At 65.3% G+C, this 25,285-nt stretch overlaps 1 protein-coding gene across 1 annotated transcript in view; it reads right to left on the reverse strand.

The window, feature by feature from the left end:
- The window catches only part of MPRIP (myosin phosphatase Rho interacting protein), a 108,267-nt gene that overhangs the window by 16,680 nt on the left and 66,302 nt on the right, over positions 1 to 25,285 (reverse strand). The window contains 11 exon segments of the mRNA NM_001435399.1: positions 833 to 949; positions 2,353 to 2,899; positions 5,098 to 5,207; positions 7,854 to 7,943; positions 10,744 to 10,812; positions 11,740 to 11,796; positions 13,159 to 13,263; positions 13,907 to 14,048; positions 17,176 to 17,683; positions 18,458 to 18,671; positions 23,615 to 23,699. Coding sequence (NP_001422328.1) covers positions 833 to 949; positions 2,353 to 2,899; positions 5,098 to 5,207; positions 7,854 to 7,943; positions 10,744 to 10,812; positions 11,740 to 11,796; positions 13,159 to 13,263; positions 13,907 to 14,048; positions 17,176 to 17,683; positions 18,458 to 18,671; positions 23,615 to 23,699 — 2,044 coding nt within the window.

Consider the following 25,285-nt stretch of genomic DNA (forward strand, 5'->3'; position numbering starts at 1 on the left):
CGAGCTGCAGGTCCTCCCGACCCGCAACCCCAAAGGCCCTTGCTCATTCGGACTTGCGATCAGAGACCTTTCAAAGCAACACATTTGACCCGGTGGGGAGGGTCAAGGTGCCGGCTGAAGGACGGGCTGGAGCGAGCGTCCAGGTCGGACCCGGGGCGGGTTCTTAGGTCAGCACCTGGTGTGAAGGGGGTTCCCGCAGGATGGTGGCCCACCCAGGGTTTAAAAGAGCCTCCCCAAGCCTGGAGGGTCTACGCGAATGACTCAGAAAGGCCTGGTGAGACGCACCCATCGCCAGTCCCTGGTGCCTCAGGGTCTGCAGAGGGCATGGCAACAACGTGGGCACCCCGGGCCACAGCCGCAGTGGGGAGAGAGGAAGCAGAGGGATGCGCGAAGCCAGGAGGCAAGCGCGCCACCGTGCAGACACGTCTGTGGAGGAACTAGCACGGGATCTGGGCCCGAGAGGTGAAAGGGCCCCAGGGGAGCAGTGCTAGGTCTACACGGCAGGGCCCTGACGTGAAGGCCGGCGGCTCCAGTTCTCCACCCCCTCGCCCGTCCTGCTTCTCCCCCAGCACTCACCCGGCGGGCACCTCCCCCAGCACAGCGCTGCCGGGGCAGGACTGCCATCCCGAGCCCTGACCCAGGGCAGGGCCTGGCCCGCAGATGCGGAGGTTTCGGCAGACTTTGCAAAATGTCACACGAGAAGCGCCCAGGACCTCCGCCCGGAGAGCCTGCTCCGCCGGCAGGGTCGCCCAGAGGCCTGGCGCTTGGGTTTGCATTTTCCCAGCCTGTACCCCACGGGCGCCTGGGGAGCTGCAGCAGCCCTCAGCCCTACCTGCAGCACGTAGCCCTCCCGGGCGCTCTGCTCCCGGCCCAGAGCCACCCTCAGCTGGTCCTGCAGCAGCCGGTTCTGCTCCAGAAGGTCCGAGGCCTCCTTCTGGCTCTGCTCCAACTGTTGGCAGAAAGACACATTTTAAAGCCGAGTGACAGTAACAGAAGCAGCGGCACAGCACCAGCCCGCGGGACATGTCTGACTGCAGCTGGGCTGGGCTCGCCGGACTCGCTGCGGGCCTTCCAGGGGCTGGCCCTGCAGTGATTTCCACGCCTGCTTGAGGACCAGCAGGCGCAGGCCCCACCAGGAGATGAGGGCTTGGTGCTCATGGCAGAAGGAAGCCTTCCGCCCGCCGGGTGCCCTGGGTGGCCTCCGCGCAGTCCAACAGGCCCCTGGGCAGGCCTGACTCCAGGCTCTACCTCAGCTTCGACACAGCCACCCCGTCTAGCAGGCTCACGGGAAACGCTTCCTAGGAAACCGTGTTGGTGAGACGGGTCCTCAGAAGCGAGCTGCTCCTCCCTCCTGCTCTGAGTGGTTTTGAGCCCGGGTATCCCCTGCCTGCCCCCTTCCTGGACGTTCCCCGCGTGTGCCCTGGAGGTGAAGGAGCTGGGTGTGCCGCGGGCTGGGCCACAGGCACGCACGGGGCCTTGGTGTTCAGGCCCTGGCCTGCCAGGTCCACTGCGGCCTGCTGACCGGCAGGCTCCTTTTGGCTCCTGAGAGCAACCCGGGTCGGAACTGTCACTCTACTGCACTCTGCCTCTGTGACTGCACGAGCAGGTGCAGAAAATGAAGACAAAATCTCCGTGCTGATGCTAGTGATTAATGTCAGCCACCTGAATTTCACAAAGTGTGAAGGTGGGAAGTGGAGACAGGCCAAGGCGGCCAGGCTGTGACTTCCTCGGCTGCTCTCTTGCTAAGAGCAACTCTGAAGCGTGTTCTTTTCACCCCAGAAGGGGGCCATAATGCTGCACCTCCTTGGCCACGAACCTCTGTTCGGACTTACAAAGCCAGGGTCCAAATCCCGCAGACAGGCTTTCTGGGTACATCTTCACGGCGGAAACGGAGGTCTCAAAGGCAGGGACCAGCCGCCTCACCCCTCTCTGGGGAGGCTCACTGCCCCAGCCCCAGCCGCCTGCCCTGCACCCTCGTCAGGTCCCCGAGGTTCCCAGGGCTGCCTGGCGCCCAGGGAAACCCAGCTCTGTTCAGCCCCTCTTCCACCCAGACCGCCAGTTCATGCCTGAAACGGGGCCCTGCAAGCCCACCAGCCTCAGCTCTGGCACCCCTGGCTCTGCATGGTCGACTCTGGTCCTTGGCAAGGCCCGGTGCTCCTCCCTGCCCCCCGCACATCCCTGGCCTGCGCTGCCTTCTGAGGACCTGTCTGTCCACCTGTCTGTCTCCCCGTGGGGGCCTCGGCAAGCCTCTGGTGGGCGGGCCGTCTCTCTCGCGGAGTTGGGCACGGGGGCAGCTGGGGAAGGCTGCCGCCTGGAGCCCGCCCGCCCGGCCCCAGCCGCCTCGGCCATTACCTCCTTCTCCAGCAGAGAGGTCAGCTCGTGGGTGGAAAGCCGGTCACCCCCGTCCTCAGAGGACAGGTGCAGGGGGGCGATGGGCACCTGCTTCTCCTCCCGGAGGGGCGTGGTCTCCACCTGATGCCAGCGCTGCTCGATCTCCACGTGCACATTCTGTGTCCGGAGCGCGGTGGTCACCGGCGGCCCCGGGCCCCGGTCGACCTCCATGCGCAGGGCTGCGTCGTCGGCGCCCAGCCCCTCGGCGCGCTTTCGGCGCTCCTCCCGCCGCCGTGCACGCTCCCGCTCCAGCTCGCCGGGCTCTGCCTCGGGGTGGGCGTCGGGGGGCCCCGGGGCGCCGCCAGCCCTCTCCTGGGCCAGGGCCTGCTGGATGGGGCGGAACTCGGCCCAGTCAAAGGTCTTGGAGCGGCCCTCCCGCCGGCGCTCCCGAGCCCGGCTCCTCTTCTGCTCCGGGTCTGGCTCCCTGGGCTCCCCGTCCTGCGTCTCCCGCGGCCTCGGGCAGGTCTCCAAGGGGGAGCTGCTCCGCTTCTTTTCCTGTGGCAACGAGCTGGGACACACACACAGCCTGTCAGGCGAAGTTCCTGGCGGCCGAGTGCCGGGCAGTGGGCCCAGCTCCCTGCGTTCACCACGTTCTCTCTCTGCTTGGCCGCGGCTCACGCAGGCAAGGGGAAGGGGGCCTCGACCCAGCAGCGCGGCCTTGGAGGGAACCCCAGCCTGGCTGAGCGGGGCCGGCAGAGCAGCCGCAGATGGCCCAGGTGTCCAGCGGGACGACACTGGGAGACTCCCCTGGCAGAAACGACACTGACGAGCGTCACGACGGCGTCACCGGGATGATGGAGCAAAGGAGCCTGGCCCCACCTGGAGCCGAGGCCGAGAGCCCCAGCAGGCTGTGCTGGGCAGAGCCACCATCCAGCGAGGTCATGTGGGAGGTGGCCCCTGTGGCACATGTGCCCTGGGCAGTCCGTGGTGGCAAACAGAAGGAATGAGACCAGCCACTCTCCTCAAAAGGCTCGGGGTTGCCAAAAAGCAGGTAACATGCTCAGGCCTGTGTCTTCACTAAACTACTCTGGTGGCTGGTGTGACAGAGCGATCAGAGAAACAGGCCCCGACCACCTGTGGGCAAGTGAGCTTGATGGACCAGGTGGCACCCGCAAGCCCGTGCCACACAGGGGCTCTCCTGAACTCCCACCTGGTGCAGAGGGCCAGATGGGACAGAATGCTCAGGGTGCCTCCTGCCACCTGGCCATGCCAAGGAGAGCCCCAGTCTGTCCCCACAACAAGGCTTCCTGCACAGGGGGCTTGGGGGACTGGGGTGGGGGGGGCTCTGAGGATAAGATGCCAAGACCCCAGCCTGAGCAAAGGGGCCTCTGGACCGGCCGAAGCCCTGAGAACAGGGCTGGAAGCCCCTCTGGGCACAAGGGCTGGCCAGGGTGGAGCTCCAGGGGGCGCCTGTGTTTACGTGTGGCCAGAAGACGGGCCCGTGGAAGGTGACCACAGGAGAACCCTGTGGCCTCCTGTGCCAGAGACAGCAACCCACGAGCTTCCGATTCAAAGCCAGGACTGACCTTCCAACAATGACGCTAAACTGACACCTCAGCCGTGTGAGGTGTCTGGACGCCATAAAGCCAGACCCGCCACTCCCTCCAGCAGAGGAAGCCCCCTGCAGCTCCCTGCAGACATGGGGCTGCAGCGCAGCTCGCTCCCACACCTGACACTGGTACCTACTTCTAGTACATTGATGCACTAAAAACCCATCTTGCCGGCAAACTCTAAAGGCCCATGAGGAAGAAGCGGGGTGAGGGGAGCCCTTCCAACCCTGAGATGCGCGGACCCTGGAGTTGGCTCCAGCAGGTCTATCCTCCCACACAAAGGCTACACCTGTCCCCGTGGGCTGTGTCCCCGACAGCGGGAGGTGCACCTCCTGAACCACGTGTTCTCGAGGCCGACCTTCGTGCTCTTCTGAGGCCAGATCCCCTGCCTGCCCCGGGACACCCCAGACCATCGTCCCCCCGGCCAGGCCCCAAGCCGCCGCATGGGGCATCCGCATGCCCGCAGAGAGCCCTGGCCTCTGCCGCTGGCTGTCCAGACTCAGGAAGAGCCAAGCTCCTGTCATTTAACAGACAGCGGGGTGGACAGAGGAGGTGGACAGACAAGGTTGGGTGAAGAACGAGTGGAACGCGGCCTCCGTGCTGAGCGCGGTCAGTGTCCCCAGGAAGCGGGGGAGGACCTGACAGAGGTGCAACGCAGCCCCAGGAGAACTCAGGGATGCCACCACCCACGTGGCCTATGACACAAGACATCGCTCGAGAAGCATTCCAAACTCCAGGCTGAACTGCGTGAGCCAGAGGCTCTCAGGACAGATGAGGGGCCCCAAAGCGGCCCGGCGGCGTCTCCTCCGCTTCTGGTAAAAGGACTACAGCGGGTTTCTAACCACGGCCAGGAGGGGGCACGTGGCGAACCACAAGGCTCACGACGCACGGATGTTCACACAGGGAACAGTCTGTCCTGGCTGCACAGAAGCCCGGAGACGGGGGAGCGGCAGGGAGAAGGAAGTGCTTGGGTGGGCTGTGAACGCGGCGTCTGGGGCTGCCCTTGCCCACCGGGGCTCGGCCCCAAGGCCCGGCGCCCACCCCAGGGAGACGCTCCGCTGCGTGCAGCGCCCACAGCAGCACAGATGCGGGGTGGGCAGTGGACGCTGGGGCGGAGGGAACGCGGGGAGGCGGTGCCTGGGGCAGCGGGGCTCACCTCGTCACGTCCGGGGCGGAGGTCGGGTGGACGTGCTTCACGATGGTCTGGATCCAGTTCCGCCGGATGCCAGACGTCATGGCAGACAGGGTGAAGGCGCCCTCCTTGGTCTGCACGAAAGACGAGGTATCGGCAGGGACCGGCACCTTCCCGCCCCAGGAGGTCCCATGGGGAGCACTGCAGCCAGGTGGCCGTCCCCGGAGTGCAAGGGGGCCCCCTCGGGTCAGCAAGGGCCAAGGGAAGAGGACATCCGAGGACGCCCGCTGCTGCCCCAAGGCGTCTGCACCAAGATGCTCCCTGTTCTGCCAGGGGCTCCCGACCAGAGGAAGGCGTGTGCGTGGGGCAGCAGCGGGAAGGGGGCTGGGCGGGCCTTGCAGGCTGAGGAGGCTTGGCGGGTGGCCGGGCAGGGAGCAGGCCCAGCGGAGGGCAGCCGCGCACAGCAGGCCCTGGGGGGACCTGGGGGAGGAGAGAGGCAGGCACGAGGCTGGGCTCGGGGGCCGCTCCACGGGCTGAGGGGTCAGACGGAGGCGGGGTGTGCACAATGTCCCCGACTTCATGCACCCCTGCTTGGGTGAGCTTGTGGGGTGCCCGCCAGAGGGGCTGAGGGAGGGGACTGCACTCCATGGGAGCGGATCGCGGACGAGGGGGCAGCACAGCCAGCAGCTGAGGTGCGGCCTGGAGACACAGTCCCCACGGGCGAGCGGGCAGGAAGGCAGGTGGCGGGCTGCGCGGGGCCCATGTCCTTCACTGCCTTTGCGGGCTCCTGCCAAGCAGGAGCAAGGGCGTCAGAACCGTTCCTCGGCTAATCGTGAAAGGACCACGCGAGCCGTCAGCAGCGGGAGAGGGGAGCTCGGCACGGCCCGTCTCTGCTGGCGGGGCCCTCGGTGACGGCTGGGGTTGGGGGCTGCTGAGCTTGTGCGCACCGGCTCCCGCTCCCGGGTGTTTCTGGAGTCTGATCGGCCGGCCTCCCCCCCGCCCTCCTCTCGCACCTCTGCCCAAGGCCCAGGCCTCCACGTTCTGGTGCTTTCCACAGCCTCTCTGCAGGGCGGGCTCCCAGCTCGGAACTCAGGGCTCCCATCGTGTCCCTCCGTGCCCTGGTGGGTGCCACTAGGTCTGGCGGCTGGGCCAGTGACAGCTTTGCCCCTTGAGGTCTTAAAGCTCCCTAGTGACCCAGGCTGAGCCCCTCCAGGAAGCTGACAGCCCCCCGCCCCCCGACGTAGACCTTTCAGTCCATGGGGCTCACGGAGAAGCACCTGAACTTGGGCTAAGCCACGGTACCCACCCGTGGGAAAGTGAAGAGGGCTCGGCTGATGGGTGAGATCAGCCAGGCAGCACGGGTGACTTGGAAATGCCCGGTCTCTGATGGCCAGGAGGGCACACCGGCACCTGTGTGGCCAGGCCTGGGCTGCACTGCACATAAAGTGTCCCTAGAACAGTGAAGCTGCAGCCTGATCGGTGATGGGAATGGCCTCGTCCCGGCAGGAGGCCCTGCCCAGAGGAAGCTGCTCTCGAAGATGGTGCGGTGGGGGGGTGAGGGAGGGGACTCATCGTGCGGCCCAGAGAGCCCAAACTGGGCGCTGTCCACAGAGAGGAGACCAGGGTTCCAGCTCCCCAAGCACATCCATTCCTCCTGCAGGGACGCAGGGCCGAAGGGCAGCACAGGCCACCAAGATCAGTGCCACCTCCAGCTCTGGCTTGGGGCCCCGCAGGTGGAGTGCTGTGACCAGTGGCCTGCGGGCTGGCGTCCTCTGAATAAATTCACCGGCCTTGGGGTCTGAGCCTCAGTCTTCTCCCAGTGTCATTAACATCAGCCACTGCCACCTGCCAGAGCCACGCCAGGTCCAGACACAGCTGAGCCTGGCACCAAAGAGGGGACAAAGCGACGCTGCTGGGGTCCTGGCGCCGGGGGGCAGGCTCGGTGCTGACCAGCTCCTGCAGCCCTCGTGAGGGAAGACTCGGCGTTCCCCAAAGAGAGGTCTGGCCTCTGTCCCGGCTCCTGGGAAGTAACCTCTGAGCCCATTATCAGAACGGGAGCTGGCTGGGCTGCACGCAGTGGGCGGGCCTCTGGGGGCAGGGCTGGACCTTGTGTTCCACCACATGGGCAATAACCCACCATGCAGAAGCCTCGTTTGAAACTGGCACAGAGGCTTGGGCCCTGTGCCAGGCCCGAAGCTCGAGCTGGGAACGCGAGCCTGAGGAGGAGCAGCTTCGCGTGCGGGGCCTTGCCACGCAGTCCACTTCTCCAGGCAGAGCCTCCCTCTGCTACTGCGACCCGACCGCTGGTCTCAAGCCTGGCTGCCTGCAGTAGCCCCTAAGCCGCCAGCGGCGATGAAGCAGCCAGTGAGAACCCTTTCATCTGTCTAATCAGATTTTTTTTTTTTAGGGCGGGGGAAGTGCCTTGCTTGTCTGAGTGTTCTTCACAAGATTGTGGGCTAAAGAGATTTGTGGGCGGAGGCGTGACCGGACCAGGGGCAGAACGAGAGGCAACCCTCCAGCAGCCGGAGACTCAGCTCAGTGCCCTCCTCAGTGGCCCCAGCCCCAGCGCTTAAAGAGGCAGAGGAAAAGCTAAGAACCTCCAGTGACAAGAGGCTTTTAGACAGCCTTGACAGAAAGATGCTCATGCCTGTTTTTAGTTCCGATCACAGACTGGGGGTGGGGGCGGAGAGCTACAGGGCCGACGAAGGGACAGGACCGGACGCCCACACCGGCAGAAAGGCCCGAGGCCCCGCCCACCTCTGAACCCCACCGCGACTCACGTGTATCTGAAAGCCGTAGTTTCTCTGCACGGGATACTCTGTGACGTCGCAACACGTGGACAAGTCAATTTCCCCGTCCAGGTCCGCGGCCTGCAGAGGAGGCGAGAGGTGCTCGGTCAAGGCCAGCGCCCGCGAGCGCTGTGGCTGGCGGGCTCGTGTGCTCACCGGCCAGGACGCTGCCCGCCCCTCACTGCCTAGGAACACCGACACTGCCGTCTGCCGGGGTCCTGCCGAGGACTCCCTTGCCAGGGGCTCCCAAACCGCCCTAACCCGCCTAAAAACCGAGGACCCCAAAGAACTTTCGTTTATGTGGGCTTTGTCGATGAGCCATACTTGAAATGAGCTGGAAAAAAGTACCTATTTACTTTTTAAGAACACAAATAAACCTATTTCACTTTAAAAATAAAAAGCATTATCTAAAAAGCCCGTAGGAGACGTCTGCAAGGCGCTGTGATGCCTCGCGTCTGAGGCCAAGTGGATTGCCACGCGGCCCTATCCTCCAGCTGTCCCCGCTGTTTGGGGTGAGGTCTATGTGGACGGCCTAGGCTGACGCGGGTCGGAAAGCGGGATGTATCTGCACCGTCGTTTCAGGCCGTCGTGGCTCTTCTTCTCCGCCAGGCGGCAGTTCTGTGCTCTGCTCGGGTAAAGCCATGGCCTCCCCTGCTCTGAGTGGCTCTCTTATCCACACGGGGTTTGGGGACGTCTCGTCGCCTGGAAGGTGCTGAGCTGTGCGTGTCTCGCAGAGACTGATGCTCCACAGATCAAATGCCACGCTGCCCTGTCACCACCTACCCGGCAAAGAGCATGAGCCCAGGGAAGCCGGCAGGCTGGTGAGCAAACACATCCTCAGAGGGCCGAGTCTGCTGGGAAGCTCAAGTTACTCTGTCGCTGGTAACAAATCTGTTCAGTCGTTTTCCTGGAAGGAGTAGCCTCGCTGGGTTTATTTTCAAGAAAACATCTGCCCAGCACCCAAACCGCGGGGGCTTCGGTCTGTCCATCGTTCTTCCGAGCAGAGGCAGTGCTCCCCGAGGAGAGGCAGCGGGCACGGTGGGCAGGGGCACAGGCCTCCCCACCAGACGCGGTCACACTTGGACATGCAGCACAAACGACCCAGGCAGACTTCCCATTTTATTATTTTACTTTTCTTTTTAGGGCCACGCCTGCAGGCTAGGGGTCGAATTGGAGTTGCCGGCCGACACCACAGCCACAGCCACACGGGGTCTGAGCTGAGTCTGCGACCTACACCACAGCTCACGGCAACACTGGATCCTTACCCCACTGAGCGAGGCCTGAGGCCAGGGATCGAACCTGCCTCCCCATGGATACTAGTCAGGTTCTTAACCTGCTGAGCCACGATGGGAACTCCAGACTTCATATTTTAAAAAACAGATTATGGGAGTTCCCATCGTGGCTCAGTGGCTAACCAATCTGACTAGGAACCATTAGGTTGTGGGTTCGATCCCTGGCCTTGCCCAGTGGGTTAAGGATCCGGTGCTGCTGTGAGCTGTGGCGTGGGTCGCAGACGCGGCTTGGATCCTGCGTTGCTGTGGCTCTGGCATAGGCCGGTGGCTACAGCTCCGATTCGATCCCTAGCCTGGGAACCTCCATATGCCGCGGGAGTGGCCCAAGAAATGGCAAAAACACACACAAAAAACCAAGCAAACAAAAAAAGCCCAAACAGATTATTAAACAGATGGGTGCTCAAGGGTTGAGCCCTAATAAAATCGGTACTTTTACCGATTCCGCCAAGGCCCTTTCTTCAGCACCGTAAGAGTGGCCGTGAAGGACCATGGCCACTGGCCATCTGCTACTGTGGCCGACGAGGCCAAGGCACAAACCATCAGTACAAATGCCAACACAACAGGGAAAGTAAATGACAGCAGAGTTTCATACCAGTATTTTTGTTATAAAAAGCCCTGAGTGGCTCCCCAGGGTCTGCAGATGCCTCTCTGAGATCGGCCAAACCCTCACCCATGCTCCCTCCGTCCCCGACTGCAGGTGCGCCCAGAGGCCTGCCACCCCCCTGCAGCTGCTTCGGCTCTGAGCACACGAGCAGCCCTCTAGCGCTACACACTGAGGCGCTTCTGACCCCTTGCTCCTACAGAAGTGCAGCAACAGCTAACGCAGAGCACGGATCTCTTTTCGGATGTGAAATTAGCTGAAGGATTCCTGGATAGGAATGCAGGCAGTAAGATTTGATTTTCCGTAGGTGAAGAAAGCGCCACTTCTGGTTGGTTCAACAAGGGAGTCAGAATGCTCAACTGGGACAGCCACGTTCGCGGCCCACTGCCTGTCCTTGTCAGAAGACGAGGGACAAGATTTAGTTCAGCTCTTTAAAAGGCTCAATTCACCACAAAATCTCTTACAGAAAAAACAAAACTGTTTATCTTGACTTTTAAAATAAGACGTCTTTATTTTTTAATTTTTTGTCTTTTTAGGGCTGTACCCACGGCACATGGAAGTTCCCAGGCTAGCAGTCGAATTGGAGCTGTAGCCGCCAGCCTACACCACAGCCACAGCACCGTGGCATCTGAGCCATGTCTGCAGCCCACACCACGGCTCATGGCAACACTGGATCCTTAACCCACTAAGCGGGGCCAGGGGTCAAACCTAAGTCCTCATGGATACTAGGCAGGTTCGTTAACCACTGAGCCACGACAGGAACTCCTAAAATAAGACGCCTTTCAGGGTTTTTCAAAGAACAGAGAAGAGAAAGCGCCAGTGAGAGCCCCTGTGAGCAGACGCCTGCATAGGTCCAGAGGGCCAACGTCCCTGCAGGGACGGGTCCTGGGAGAGGTAGGCCCTCTCGGGAGCCAATGCGAGGGGACTTGAGCCCTGGAGCAGCAGAGCCTCCGGACGCCCATCCGCCCAGAGGGGTGGAGACACTCACCTCCTCAGCCACCGAGTCCCTGTAGAACCTCAGGCTTTGATCAGCAAGGACAAACCAGTGCTTCTTCCACTGAAAAGGAAGGGAGAACCAGCACTCAGCTCCCACCTTCTGCTCCGAGGCGACCCAGCCAGGGTCCTGGGGGACCCCCCTGAGCACAGCTGAAGCAGAGGGCCCCTCCTGCTGGTGGTGCGCGCACACGCGTGACCTCTCCCTGGTGACATGGCAGCATGGACAGCGGGGGTGGGCGCTCGACCCCACAGAGTGGCTGGTGAGCAGTGCTGCAGCTCCGAGGCTGCAGCTGCAGACGCAGCTGGGCCCCGCGGCGGCAAGGGGCTGCCAGTGGCCACGGCCACCCCCTGGCTTAGCCGGCGGGGGGGGCCCACCTGCAGCCAGACTCCCAGATCTTCACTGTGAGTGGCAGGGAGGGGGCTCGAGTCTTCACGCATGGCCAAGGGGTTGACAGAGGGCGAAAGAAAAAGAACGGCGTGGCAGGCGCTCGGAAAGCAGGGTGTGGGCTGGGGCTGCGGGCTCAGGGGCCTCCGGGTGTGGCCCAGCAGGCTCGTCCTGACACACTCCCACCATCCCGAGCAGCTGCGAGTGGCTCCCTCCTCCTGCTGCAGCTCCCGCGCCTCTAGCCCGGCAGTTGCTACCCCACAGGCGGGCTGCTTCCTCTCCTGGGAGCCTGTGCTCTGGGGTCTGGAGAGGATGCTGGGGGAGGAGCCGGTGCTGGGGCCACACCCACGGCCTGGGGCTGAGACCCCGCGGGGAGCAGGAGTGTGTCTGCACACGGTGCGGGGAGGCCAGGCTGGGGCTTCCCTGTCGCTGCCCCCGTCCCACCCAAGGCCTGTCTTTCCAGGCAGATGGGCTCTTGGCCATGGTCCTGGTCCAAGAGATGAGGGGGTGAGCTGGAGGTGAGGAGAGCCGGTGCCCCCATGCCCACTGGGGCCAAGGATGGCTGGGCCTCACACCTGCTCCCTGGTGCCTCAGGCCACTCACCTGGCCATCCTCGTACTGCTTGGTCAGCCAGCCTTTCTTGAAATTCAGCAGGTCGGGCTAAGAAAGGGAGAGAAAGAAGAGTTCAGAGGAACGCCCCGAGTACTGCAGCTGCCGGCAGAGGGTGACAAAGGCGGCAGGCGTCTCTCCAGAGGACGGGGGCTCCGGGGAAGGGGCTCTTCCCCGGCCAGACCGGCCTGCGAAGGCCCCCCACAGGCGCCCGTCTGGGAGGAAGGATGCTGGGCCCGGGCCCTTCGCTGTGAGCAGCACAGCTGGGCTGCCCGGGAGGCAGAGAAGACGGGCCCGCACAGAAGGGCTCGTCCATGTGGAGGGAAGATGGGCAGCCATGGCAGAGGGGAGAGCGGGAAGTCCTCTCAGAAGCCACGGGAAGATGAGCAGAGGCCACGCCTGGCGTGGAGCAAGATGGAGTCCGCCAAGACCCTCAGGCCACCGGGCCAGCAGGATGAATCCGAGTGTCCGCTTCCCTACAGAAGAACCCGGGCAGGGCGCTGTCCCCGCGGGTCCTCGGGCACCTGGGTGCTGGGCCCGAGGAGCAGCACGAGAGCACCTCAGGGCCACCTCAGCCCAGCAGGGCCCGGCGGGGTCGCACACCTGGGCGCCAGCAAGGCCAGTGTGTAACGAGACGGGAACCATTGCTCCCCTCAGCCCCACGTCCACGTTCCTACAGCCTCCTTGACCACAACAGGGCTGTGCTGTTTTCTCCCTGTTCTGAGGACCCAGGACCACAGACCACAGTGGCGCTTGAGACAGCGGGTGCCATGTGGCAAGACACCTACCAGGCACACGTGCTCTGGAGCCTCTGCTCCAAACGCACGCAGACTCCGGGGAAACCAAGCTTCCTCCAGGAAAGAAAGCCGGCTGCCCTGGCCCCGCCTGGAGGTCAGGGCGCGGCTGAGGTCTCCGCCTGCAGGTCAGGGCAGGACCAGCCCTGGGCTCCGCAGACGGGTGAGGACAAAGCAGAAGGGCGTCTCATCCCAAGGCTCTGGCCTGCCACTCGGGGCTCCCTGAGGAGCGATGATGGTGCTGGAGCCGCCTGACCACCCCTAGCCGATGGCCACAGCTCCCATGCCTGGGAGCAAAGGCCGCTCTTCCTCTGCAGGGACCCCACGAACCAGACAAACACCCAGGGAGGGGGTGCTCCTGCCTCCAAAACATCACAGAAACAAACACTCAGAACAAGAAAAACAGGTTCCCTGCTGCGGCCCCGAGCCCCCAGAGCCAAAATGGGGCGGCCCAGCCGGACGGGCGCATCCACTGGACCTCGGGCTCAGGTGCCCTCGGAGCCCAAGAAAGGCAGAAACACGGCCTCCGCCTCCCACGCAGACACGAGGCCCGTGTGCAGAGGGGCAGCCCGTGAGGAGGTGAGGACAGAAGCGGCAGCGTCTCTGGGCCTGGGCTCACCGTCAGGGAGGACTCCGTGGACCTCCTGTCCAGTGACTTGGCTCTTCGGTGTGGAGACAGGGGGGAGGCCGAGGTGTCCGGGAGAGGCGCGTCGCTGGGGAGGTCCTGCGGCAGAGAGCAGCCGGTCAGCACCAGCCAGCCTGCGGCGGCCGGAGTCCTGGGAGGGAGGGCCGGGCTGCAGGGCCGACTTCCAGGCGAGGGGGGGGGGCGCTGCGGCGTCCCGCTCCCCGGGGCCGATGGGACCTGCGCCCGGACTCCTGGTCCGGCGCCTCCAGCTTCCCATGGTGGCTGCTAAGTCGCCCTTCCCTTTCCGACGCACTGGGCACCAGCTTTCCTGGCCCCTGCCCCCAGCTCTGAGGCGTCACGGAGGGAAGATGCAGGGCCCCGCCGAGCCCAGAGAGAACAGGCAGCAAGATGAAGTCGGATGCGGCAGGGCCACGAGAGGCAGGCGGCCCGGAGGGCAGGTTTCCAAAGTGGAACCCACTGTAAGGACCGAGCAGAGAAGCGGGGCCGTGGCTTCTGCCCGAAAGAGCAAGGGAGGAAGGCGGGCCGCCCCCGAGAGCAAGAGAGGGCGATGGCCGCGGCTCAGGATGGCAGCAGAGGCGCGGACGCCGGCGGGAAGACCCAGAGGGCAGGCCTTCCCTCGAGAAGCTCGCTCATCCGAGAAGGAGCCGAGAGACACGAGACTCGACGAGAGGGGCGCCCGGTGTGCTTGGGGCCCGAGTGCAGCCCCGCGGCGAACACGCACCCGCTTCCTGGGAAACGCCCTCTTCTCGCTGCGGCCCTGGCGCGTGTCGCTCGATGGCGAGGGCCCAGCCGACGCGTTGGTCTCCATGTGCTCCGCCTTCTCGATGTCCAAGGCCTCAAACTTCTCAATGACCTGAGACCGCCTGCAAGAGAGGACACGAGGCTGCTGAGGTGGAGACAGGGTCCCCAGAACCCGAGGGGACGTGGTCAGAGTCTCGGGGGCTCCTCGAGCCAACACCCCCGGCCTGGCCCGCATGCGCCTCCGGGGCCGCGCACACCCCTCGCTCAGGCAGCTCATCACCGCCGCCGCCGCCGCAGCTCCCCCACCCGCCCCGCAGCGGGAGCTCCGCAGGGGCCGCAGCAGCTTGCGGGCAGGGCGGGTCCTGCGGCTGAGCCCAGCCCCGTCCCCGCCCCAGCTCATCACCCCGTGTGTGTCCCCTCCCGAGCCACAGCTGGGATCGCAAGGCAACCACCACCTGGGAGGGCGCGCCACCCTTGTCACGTTCCAGAGCAGCCCAGGATGCAGCCCCCACCCCAGGGCACCCCAACTGAGCAAGAAGAAGGCCCACGAATTAACATTTACTGCCAACAGTCAAAAGAATCAAAACCCAAATTAAAACGAAAACAAAGCGAGTTGATTTCTGTGAAAGGGTGGGCGGCATCGTCAGGCCATCTAGGCTGGAGCCGGAGCTGAGATGGGAGCGAAGCAGGCGGAGGAGGGGCGCGGAACGTCACAGCGACACAGCGCGAGGAGGTGGGCAGGGGCAAGACCTGAAAGAAAACAAGGCTGGAGAGTGAGTACACAGCAGAGGACCGCGGGTCAAGATCAAATCACGGTCAGTCAAAACCATCCAAAGAACTAAAGAAGCAAAAACCCGAGGTGACGACCGCGGAGGGAGACCAGCCTTGCCCCCGCGTCACGAGGGGCTGTGGGGGATGCGCCCCTGTGGGCTGCCCGCCCGTCACCGGGCCCGAGGCCTGTGCTCCCCGAGATGCCCCACTCCCCTGGTGGGAGGGCTCTCCCGCACCCGGGGCCAGGGCCAGGGCCAGGGCAGCAAGGGCCGAGCCGCTGAGCCCAGGAGACGGAAGTCTAGCCCCCCAGGAAGGAGGTGGTGGGGGCCCAGGGCGGCTCTCCCTCGGGTGGGGTGACCAAGCGCTTGGCTCCTGGGTTCCTCTGGGAAAGCCGTGATGCTGGGGCAGAGCCCAGGCACCTGGCTCTCTGCTCCCACCCATGCCCCCAGGCCGAGCCAGGGGCCAGCAGGGCAGGCGCGGCCGAGGGCGGGCAGGCGGGCGGCAGGAGAGGGCGCGTGGCATGAGTGCAGGAAGCCAGGTAGCGGCGTAAGCGGGCTGGCCGAGGCATCCCGTCCTTGACGGTTGTGGGTGGTTTGGAGGAGGTCCCGGGCCCGCTCAGGCCTTGGAGCCGCATGTGCAACAAGAGCTCTCCCCATCGGCCCCGGCCTGGCCAGCCCGGGAGGGCCCTGGGGAACAGCGCCCGCCGGGTCACATGCGAATCGCCTGCCACAGCACTGCCAGGGCAGCGCGGGGTCAGCTGAGAGGAGGGGCGCAGCCCCTGCGGGGCTCTGGTGAGCTGACCCTGGCTGACTGTGCCCAGGGGGGCCTTTTAATCGTGGGTCCCCTGGAGTCCTGCAGGTAGGACAGCAGAGCCTCTCGGAGGGGCTAGTGACGGACAGATCCGCCTCCCCAGGTTCTAGCTGAGGGGCAGCTGGGACCACGGGCAGCTGGCCCTGGTGCGGGGCACCAGCAGTTCAACAAAGGCCACGCCTCCCCACGCTCGCTCGGCACTGGCTCACAACCCAAGAAGTGTTTCACAGGCTCCGGGGTCCGTCGGTGGACCCCTTCAGGGCCACGGCCCATCCAAACTAAGCCCCGAGGTCCCCCAGCCGGGCTCCTGGGCAGCTGCGCCTCTGGGGACGGTGGCCGACCTCCTGCCATCTGGGGTTCGGTTCTACACAGACATTGCGGGGCTACTCAGGACCAGAGAGCAGGCCTCGGAAAGTGACAACAGCCAGTCAGATGTCATCAGGGTCAGTAAGAAAGTGACATTACAGCGTTAGGACACAGAGGTGAGGGGCTCAGGGAGCCAGCACAGGGGAAGGCCCACCCCCACGGTGGCAAAGAGCAGGCGGAAAGCAAAGCCCCAGAGATGCCGTCTACCCTACGCCGCCAGCCGAGAGGGATTTAAGCCAAGCAGGTGTGCTGAATGTTAATTCTTTGGTCACCGCCAAACCAGGTGTGGCTGCCCACTCAGGGGCCTGCAGGACGCAGCGAGGAGGCCCCGTGGCCTCCTGCAGCCGGCAAGCCGTTCACGTGCAGTTACGTGAGTTAAGGACAGCCTTGGCCTCACCCCGGATCTGTCCCAGGAGCAGGGCCCTCCCGTTCCCGGGCTGGGCCTGGGCTCGGTGGCACAGCTCTGCTGGGCCAGGCTGTCCCCCTGAGGTGTCCCCTGCTTCTCGACCCCGTCTCTGCCCCCATGTGCTGGGATGGCTGCTGATGCCCCGGGCAGACAGACCGGCTGGGAGGGTGCCTCTCATGAGGACTTAAGCACGCTGTCCCCTTCTCCCCCCAGTCACGGGTCCCCAAACCTGGAGGGGACACCGAGGAGGTGGTGGGTGGTAAGCAGCAAGGGGGCAGGAGAGCAAAGCATCCTGTTCCCAGCCGGCCTCCTGGCAGGGAGCCCGGGCCGCCCTGGTCTGTCCCCATAGCGTGCCCCAACTCTGAGCTGGGCTTGAGCTCGGGGTGGACGGGGAGGACATGCTGCAGGTGCTTCTGGAGCCTGGGTCTGACCCTCCTTCCTAGAAGCAACCTCTTTGAAAAGGCTTTGCTCTCCCTGCTCCCCGAAAGCATGCAGATGCTCCAACGGCGGCAAGGTCCCCGCGCCTCCGGTGGCCCCCCCACGCCCCGGGCAGAGGCTCCAGTCCAGCTGGGGGTGGACGCCCTGGCGGGAGGGGTCCTCGGGCGCTCTGGGGCAGGCCTGGGCTCGTAGGCCTCAGGGACGGAGCCACACTCCCTCCCCAGCTCTCGGGGACGCACAGGGGCCCCCACCCTGAGACCCAGTCCAGGCCCACGGCTCCACCTGACCCAGTCCCGGGCCCACCTCCAAGCCCCGCCTCTCCCCAGGCTCTCGTGTGGACGAGGGAGGGCGGGGGGAACACGTGTGCCACTAGCGTGTGCGAGTGTCCGCAGAAGGCCCTGAGGGTGGGGAGGGCGTGCGCTGCGGTGCCCGCGCCAGACCCTCCAGCCCCCTCTTACCTCCGCTCGGTGCCAAACAGACGGGCCACCTCCTCCCTGCCAGGGCTCCGGGCCCGTGTCCTACGCTCCAGCCGCCTTCTCTCCACCTGGAAGGCTTCTCGGTGGCTGATCCTGATGGCCTTGGGGACGTCGGCCAGGGTGGCATACTGCCTGCCGGCTTTGAAGGCGGAGGCGGGCCCCAGTCTCTCTGCTCCCCGCCTGCCGGTGCTGCCGGAGTCCACGTGGGCCTGGGGCCAGCGGGCCGCGTCCAGGGAGGAGCTGCTGCAGACCCCTCGGCCCGGGTGCTGTGGACCTGGCGGAGGAAGGGGACGACCCGGCTCCGGGGAGGGCGGTCCGGGGCCACTGTACCTGGTGTTGGGGGCGCTGGGGCTGGGAGGGGAGAGCGGCGGCGGCAGCTGCTGCTCCTCGGCCTTCACGTCCTGCTTGGTCTTCTCCAGGGAGAAGTAGCCGCTCTCCACCCGGACTTTGCGGCCGCCGTCCACGCGGTCGCTGCTCGTGGCGCTCTCCTCTGGAAGAGCGGGGACAGGAGACGTGCTCGGCCTGCCGCCACCTCTGGTCCTAGGATCTTTCAAGAAGGGGCGCAGCCCACCCCCGGCCCTCCCTAACCAGCTCCCGTCAGGCCAACAGGGGTCGCTGAGCTTCTGGCCACACACCCAGGAGGACCCCAAGGGCCAGCCGGCCGTGCAGGCTGAGCGCATGGTCTTGGAGGGCGGGGGGAGGGCTTGCAGCAGCGGGAGGGTGAGCGGGCTGGACATGGGCGGTGTGTGTTGCCAGGGGAGGGCCAAGCCGGACCAAGCGCATTCTGCCTGAGGGACCAGGGCCAGTCTCGCTGGCCCCCTCAGCCCTAGTGACCTGCTTGGACAGGAACAGGGAGGCCAGCCCGGGCCGTGCAGAGCCCTCCGGGCCCGGGCGGGGGACGAGGAGGCACCTCCCAAGTGCAAGGAGGCGGAGCACCAGTGCCAACCGTCTCCTCCGCGGGGCCTTCCGCCCCCGCCCCATCCAGGGGCCGGGCAGGACGGGACAGCGAGGGCAGCGGGGCCTCTGGTGCTGACCAGCCCTGACACGAAGCGGCACCGGGCACAGGACCCAGAGGCCCCCGTACACGACCCCAAGGCCCAGAGTCGTGGTCTCGCAGCCCCTGCTGGGCCCCGAGCAGGGACGTCCTCCTGCCTCACTGACGGGACCCAAGAGCTGGAAGGCGGGTTGGGCTCCGGGCCCTGAGTCCCAGCACCAACTCCGTCGGGGGGCCTGTACTAGTGCCGTCTCTGCACTCTGTACTTACCGTCTCTGCTCTCCAGCCCTGGCTCCCGCAGGGTGCTGGCGGCAGGAGGCTGGCTCTGGCTTGGACTCTGGGCCGGACTCAGGCTGCTCCCATCTGACTGGTCCTTGGCCCGCATTTCTTCCTGCCAGAGTGTAGACTTGGTCGGGGGGACCTTCTCAGCACTGGGGATGCTGCTGCTGCTGCTGGTGACAGCCACCTTGGCCGGGCCTGGCTCCTGCAGGGGACAGTGGTGTCTGAGCAGGCCTGGGAGGACCAGGTCTGGGCTGCCTGGCTACCGAGGTCAACCACACAGCGTCAGAGGCCCAGAATTTCGGGAGGGAAGGCTCAGAACAGAGGTGTCCTGGAGTCCCCTCCATGGCTCAGTGGTTAACGAACCCAACTAGGATCCGTGAGGATGCGGGTTCGATCCCTGGCCTCGCTCAGTGGGTTAAGGATCCAGCGTTGCTGTGAGCTGTGGTGTAGGCTGGAAGCTGCAGCTCCAATTCAACTCCTAGACTGGGAACCTCCATATGCCGCAGGTGTGGCCCTAAAAACAATCAAAAAACAAAAAATACCCCAGAGCTGTCCTGCTTGGGCTGGAAGCTGTAGCCCTCGTGCACCCAAAGTGGCTGTGTCGGTTGGATGGAAGCCGGGCCAGAGCTGGCACAGAGAGACGCATGTGCGGGAGGTGCTCGGCCAGACACAGGCCAAGGGCAGAGCGCACACAGAACCTCGACTCCAGGCTGCGAGCCTAGAACTCAGAGGGGCAGGGCTGGGATCCCTGCCTCCCAGCAGCGTCTGGGCCCAAGCCCCTGCCCACCCAGGGTACCTGGGTGTCTGCTGCTGAGGGGCTGCCAGCAGGATGGCTTTGGGGCCCCCCAAAGTGAGGCACGTGTCAGCTGTCTTCCCCCAAATGTAGGAATAACATACAAATGGCCACTTCCCACTCCCGAGGTGGTGGCCAAGCCACATTCAACAGGAACCCGCCTTAATGCACCTCTGTCATGGACCCCGGGCAGGAGGTGTTAGCGAGGCCACAGGCGGACCTACCAGGACCACCCGCTCACTTATCCACAGCCACAAAACGCTGACCACCCGCTGGGCTCTGGCCGCGCAGCACCCCCCGGCCCTCACCACGCACCCCACCGGAGGGGCGGCCTGGGCTGAGGGGAGGCAGCTCACCGACAGCGATAGGCCGAGTGGGGCTCTGAGCCCTGCCCTCCACCAGACGCCCCCAGGAGCAGGACAGAGGCCCGGGCGGGGCTGAAGACACAAGCCCAGGTGCCCTGGGCTTGGATGGGCGGCCCTGAAGACACAAGCCCAGGTGCCCTGTGTCCCCGAATGAGAAGACAGGCATTTCGCTGGGTCCAAAGCTCCCTCCCTTCACTCTGCCAGGATCTCAGACCTGCTGGGATGGGAAGAGGCTGGGCTGGCCCTTCCCACAGCCCAGGACACACCCCAGCGCTCGTTCCCGTCAGGGTTATTTGCAGGCTGCAGATGCCCAGAGCCCTGACCGACGTGAAGGTTTGGGCTCCATGAGCAGAGCAGCGGTTCCCAACAGCTTCCCGAGGGCTCCACCAGGACCAGCTCCAACCCCCCAAGGAAGCCTGGTCTTGGGGCGCCTGTTCCTGCGGTCAGTATGCCACCCTCGCTCACAGCCCAGAAACAACGCACCCGGGCAGAAGTCCCTCTGCGTGCCCTGCTGTGCCCCTTCCCGACAAGCTGGCGCCCCTGCTTCAAGGCCAGAGACCCGAGCTAGGATCCCTGCTGCAGAGCTGGAGGAGGGGGGGACCTGAAGACCACGGTCCCTCTGTTGAGGGCAAGCTGCCAAAAGGGGCCAAGGAGGAAGGCGCGGGCGCTGCAGCCATGATGCAAGCAGTCCCTTCTGCTGGCACGCTTAGAACCACGCTGTGGGGGCGGCACCTTGGTGCACGCACAGCCCTGATGCCTGGAGTGACCTCGGCACTGGGCTGGCAAGGGTGCCTGAGAGGCAGAGAAAGTCTCAGGCCTGAGATGCAAGGAGCCGTGACTGAGAGCTTGGGTACCAGACACAATTCCTAAGGGCTGCCTCCTCGGCCTGGCCCCCAACCTGTGCAGGGCTGGCTGTCCCCACAGGCCCCTCCCAACTCCTACTTGCGGGGCCTCGTCCCAGGAAACAAGGACCCTGGATGGCAGCCAAGGTCCACAGGGAGCTCGCTCTCTTTCCTGCTTTTATGCTAGGCCTCACCCAGTCAGCAGGACGGAAGGTCAGTCTGGCAGCAGGAACAAAGCCACGCGCTGGCTTCCGGGGTGGGTGGGGAGGGGAGCCTGCTTTCTAGGTGAAGTCACTTTTCTTCACCAGAGCAGATGGCTGGGTGGAGAAGAGGCCTTGCACGGGCCAGGCCAGGGCCACGTGGCACCGCCTCCACTCCCCACACTGTCCCTGCTATGGGGGGAGGGTGCTGGACTCACGCCGACACGAACCCAAGGCCCCCCACCCCCGTGCCAGTCGCTATGCGGCCGACACAGCTGCACGCTCAGGGCTGGCAGTGCCGTGATGGTCGGCGCCGTTTGCCTGGCTGCTCAGAAGAGGTTCCCAAGCAGAGGGAAGGGAAGCATCGGACCTGGTCAGGGGCCGCCATGGGCTCAGCAGGCCCCTCTCTGGAGGGTTCCACAGAAAGCCCTCCTCCCAAGCTCCGCAGCACGAGCCCTGGGCAGGTGCCTGGCGAGAAGGCAGGCTCTGACCTGGAGCGGGCGTGGCAGCGGGCACCCGTGCGGAAAGAGGCGGCGGCGGCTCACGGCACACACGAGGGGCCTCCCTCACGGCGAGAGGTCTGCTATTTTACAGGTCTCTGGAGGACAGGTGAGAGACATGGGCCAGGAGCCTGAGCTGGGGAAGAGGTGGCAGGGCCAGCCTCCCAGAGTGCCGCCTGAGGACCGGAATGCCCTGCCCTGCACACCGGCTGGGGGACACGTGACCCCTGGGCCACCTGAGCCCCAGCTCTGGGACTGGAGAGGGGAGGGAGCGCTCCACCAGGCCGGTCTGCTCGCACCCAAGGGGGGCTGCTGCTGCCTTCCTCCAGGCGCCTCAGCCCCAGAAAGGCCTTCCTCCCGAGCAAACGACTCTCCTGGGAGCCCGTGTCTCGCCCGCCTGCCTCCTCCCCACATCCTGGGCTCTGCTGGGGCCCCTGCCAGAGCCCGATCCTCATCCTCCCGCAGGCCTGGGGTCGGGGTGCCTCCATGGCCCCAACTCCCAAATGCCTGAACAGCCTTCTTGAAGCAGGACCCTGGGCTCTCCGCCTGCCTGAGCTCCCGGAGGGCAGGGGCAGCACAGGGATGCCCCCAGCTCCATTAGTTTGACCTGAGACGTTGTGGCCATAGGGCTCTCCCCACAGGCCTGTCTCAGGCAGCTGAGGGGCAGCCTGCACAGAGAGCCAAGCTCTCTCGTGGAGAGCCCCCATGGGGCTCACAGGACACCCCCCAGCCCCCCCCAGCAGGCTTGTCCCTGACGAAGGCTCACAGCCCAACGCAATGCTCGGCAGCAAGGGGCAGGAGGGAGGGAGACCCCGCCACCAGACGATGCATGGAGGAGGCTGGGCCCTCAGGCACCCCCGGGCTCTAGGAGACCCCCAGGGAGGTGGGTGAGCTCCCCACCCCTCCCCCCGTGACCACACGGCTCCTATGACCAACCCAAAGTGTGAAGCAGCGTCTGAGGGGACAGGACATCACAGGGGAGGGGACAGCTGGGAAGCAGGACAACCAAACTCCTGATCTGGGCCGGAAGTGATTCTGCACATGGAGTTGCCTTATTTGGAGGCAGGAGCTCTGCTCTGGTGCTGCTGCCAAGCCATCCCCATGGAAACGCAACATAACCCTAAACACCGTTATTCTGCCGGGCATCTTTTTCTCTCAAACCAGAAGCTCTGGGGGATCTGCCTGTGCCCGCTGTTCCCCAGCAGGAAGTGCCACTTTCGGTCTCCAGAAAGGACTCCGAGTGCACGCTGCTGACTTCTTAGCGGGGACACCACGCTCCAGGCGGGTGCTGGCCTCGGACCCCTTGGAGAGGGGGAATAGAAGGCAGACAGGGCCGCAGGCCAGCAGCAGGAGGCCCTGCGCAGCAGCAGCCCAGAGCAGGCACGCCCAGGGGAGTCTCAGGGGCCTGCAGGAGAAGAGGGGCAGGACCCTGGCCACACACGTCCCTGTCCCGCCCAGACCTCGGCCGCTCAGTGAGGTCCAGAGGTGTCAGCAAGGAGCCCTGAGTCCTGGGGGAGGCCGGCTTCTGGCGGGGAGGGTTCCGTCAGGCCCTGGGCTTGGGAGGTGCTGCTGGGAGCCTAGCGTCCGTCCTGCTCGCTCAGGTGGCCGTGAGGTTCGAGCAGGGAAGGCAGAGCACAGAGCACAGTCAGGGCAGGGCAGAGAGGGAGGGTGGCATTCACAGCCGCCCTGGAGCAGGTCAGAAACCCAGCACGCTCAGACTGGCCTCAAACCAGCCTCCGCGGCTACCGATCCAGGAGCACCGCGGTGCCTACTGCTAAACAAAACCCGCGGAGGAGCCGCCGCGCAGCTCAGACCCTGCAGTCCCAGGGCCAACCGTACGGAGCACCAAGGCGAGCCCGACACCTCCTTCCCTGTGCACAACAGCCCCAGAACTAGACATCAACTACGCAAACCAGCACCCCAAGCCCCTGCAGACCCCCAGGGGCGTGGAGGAGGAGAGGGGCCTCCAGGGAAGGCCTGCTCCTGATGGGACCACCCGGCCACCTCCCACTCTGGTCTCCTGGGAGCTGTGGCCAGCTCAGAGCAGGAACAGGGTCCCCTGAGAGCCCCCCACTTGGCCAGGACACTCTGGGATCCTGCTGCCCGCTCCCCCTCAGCCTGCAGCCTGCAGAATCATCTCTGTGGGATGTGGAGCCGAGCTGAGCCCCCTCCTGGACTGGGGCTCACAAGGGCCCTTCCTGGCATGCTCTGGGCTCCCCAGTGCCTGGTGGGACACACACTGAGCTATTGCCGCATGCCTCCCACCTGCGGGCTGGATACCTCCTGGATCCACCTACCGCAGGTCCCCTTGTCCCTGTGGGGTCCTGTCCTGTGGCTCAGGGAGGAGTGTGCAGACCGCAGCCCACAGACCATCAGAAGGAAGCAGAGAGCACACACAGCTGACAGCCGCCTCAGCCCTGACATGACCCCTTCCGGTGCCCTCACCTGTGGCGTCGGGGGCTCCACCTTGCGCTTCTTCTTCTGGTTCTGCTTGTTGGTCCTGGGGTAGACTGCAAGCATCTCCAGCCACCTGGAGAGAGGAGTGTGCCAGTCAGATCCTGCTCCCGGGGCCCAGGACTCCGCCTTGACGCTGCCTGCCACCCAGCCTCCAGGTACCCAAACCGGGCAGGGCACCACTTGGATCAGAGCTGCCCCTGCCAGGGCAGCAAGTGCGGGCAGCACAGCCCAGACAAGCACAGGTTGTGCCAGGACCACACCTGGGCGCTGGCCCCGCCTTGACCACAGCACAGGTGGCGCAGGCTCTGTGCCAGCCTGGAGAAGGGCAGTTTCTGTTCCTGACTCTCCTCTGAGGCGTAGACCCTGCTCTATAAAGTTGCCCTCTCGGAGCAGAGCTGGCACGTGAACAGAGAGGCCAGGACTGGGAACCCCTGAGGACCGTCAGGGCAGGGGCTGCACTGCCGGCATTTGGGCTGGAGGCCACAGCAACGACCAGCACCCCAAGCTGGGGCAGGGAGAAGCCTTGTGTCTCTAGCTCCCAGAGGCGCTTCCTCGGCCTGGGATGGGAGCTGACCGCGGTCAGAGGCCTTCTGGGACAGCCCTGGGGGAGCAGTACGAGCGGCAAGCTGACTGCTGGTGGCTGGGGAAGCAGACTTGGGCGTGCGAGTCACGGCGCCCGAGCCCAGAGCAGGCGGTTCTCAGTTGAGGCGCAGGATCCGAAGCCAGAAAGGAGGCCACGGCTGTATCTGCAGGGCAGCCCCGAGCAGACGCCCCCCCCAGGACCTCAAGCAGCCTGATGGGCTCGCATGCACATGTGGGTAAAAGACGTGCTTTCTCGCCCACCACAGCGGCTCAACTTCCTTTGGAAAATTCGCTCCGAGGCAGTGCACCTGCAGACGGCCCCCCTCAAAGCTTTCCCGAGGAGGGGAGATGTCACCTCATGCTGAGTGGGGGGCCCTGGGAGCAGGGGGCGTGGCCGGGAGGAGCAGCGCCCCGGCGCTGCCCTGCACCCTGTACCTGACGGGCTGGCAAGGCCAGCGAGCAGGGCGAACCCGTGAGAAGACGCGCACTGCTGACGAAACGGGGCTTGTGAAGCCCCCGGGCCGGCCCTGCCCCTCTGGGCGGTGCTGTGGCTGGAGGCTGAGCAACGCCCAGCCCGGGCACAGGCGAGGGACCGCGGTCCTCGCAGGGACCCCTCACGGAAGCCCAGCAGCAAGAGCCCGAGGTCATCCGGATGGGCCTCGGACGGTCTGCGTCCCCGGGAAGGACACCGTGGCGAGGGCTCCTCAACTCCGAAGGCCGAGCCGAAAGGCAGGGGCGCGGGGCGGCCGGGGCACGGGAGAGCCCCCGAGGTGAGGGGCTGGGCAAGAGAGCCGCCCACCCCCTCCCTCCGCTCGGCTCCCCTCAGAGAAGACCCCCGAGGAGGTCGGGGGCGATCGCCTGCTCCTGCCGGCCGGTCAGCCCGGAGGAAGGGCCTGCGCCTCCTCAGGGACCCACAGGGACCCAAGCCAGGCGGTGAGATGCCAAGGACACCTGGCTCGGCGTCACCTGCCCTATCACGTACTGTGTCACATACCGCATGTGGCAGGCCGCAGAGAGCAGGAGCAGGGCTCCGGAAGGCAGATGCTGCAGGGCCCAGGCCCCCAGCCTGCGGGCTCC

Source organism: Sus scrofa, chromosome 12 (genome assembly GCF_054392235.1).
Source record: "Sus scrofa isolate SSC_HxYL_T2T_F1_AM1 chromosome 12, Sscrofa_HxYL_maternal_Yorkshire_Landrace_v2.0, whole genome shotgun sequence".
NCBI classification, from domain to species: Eukaryota; Metazoa; Chordata; class Mammalia; order Artiodactyla; family Suidae; genus Sus; species Sus scrofa.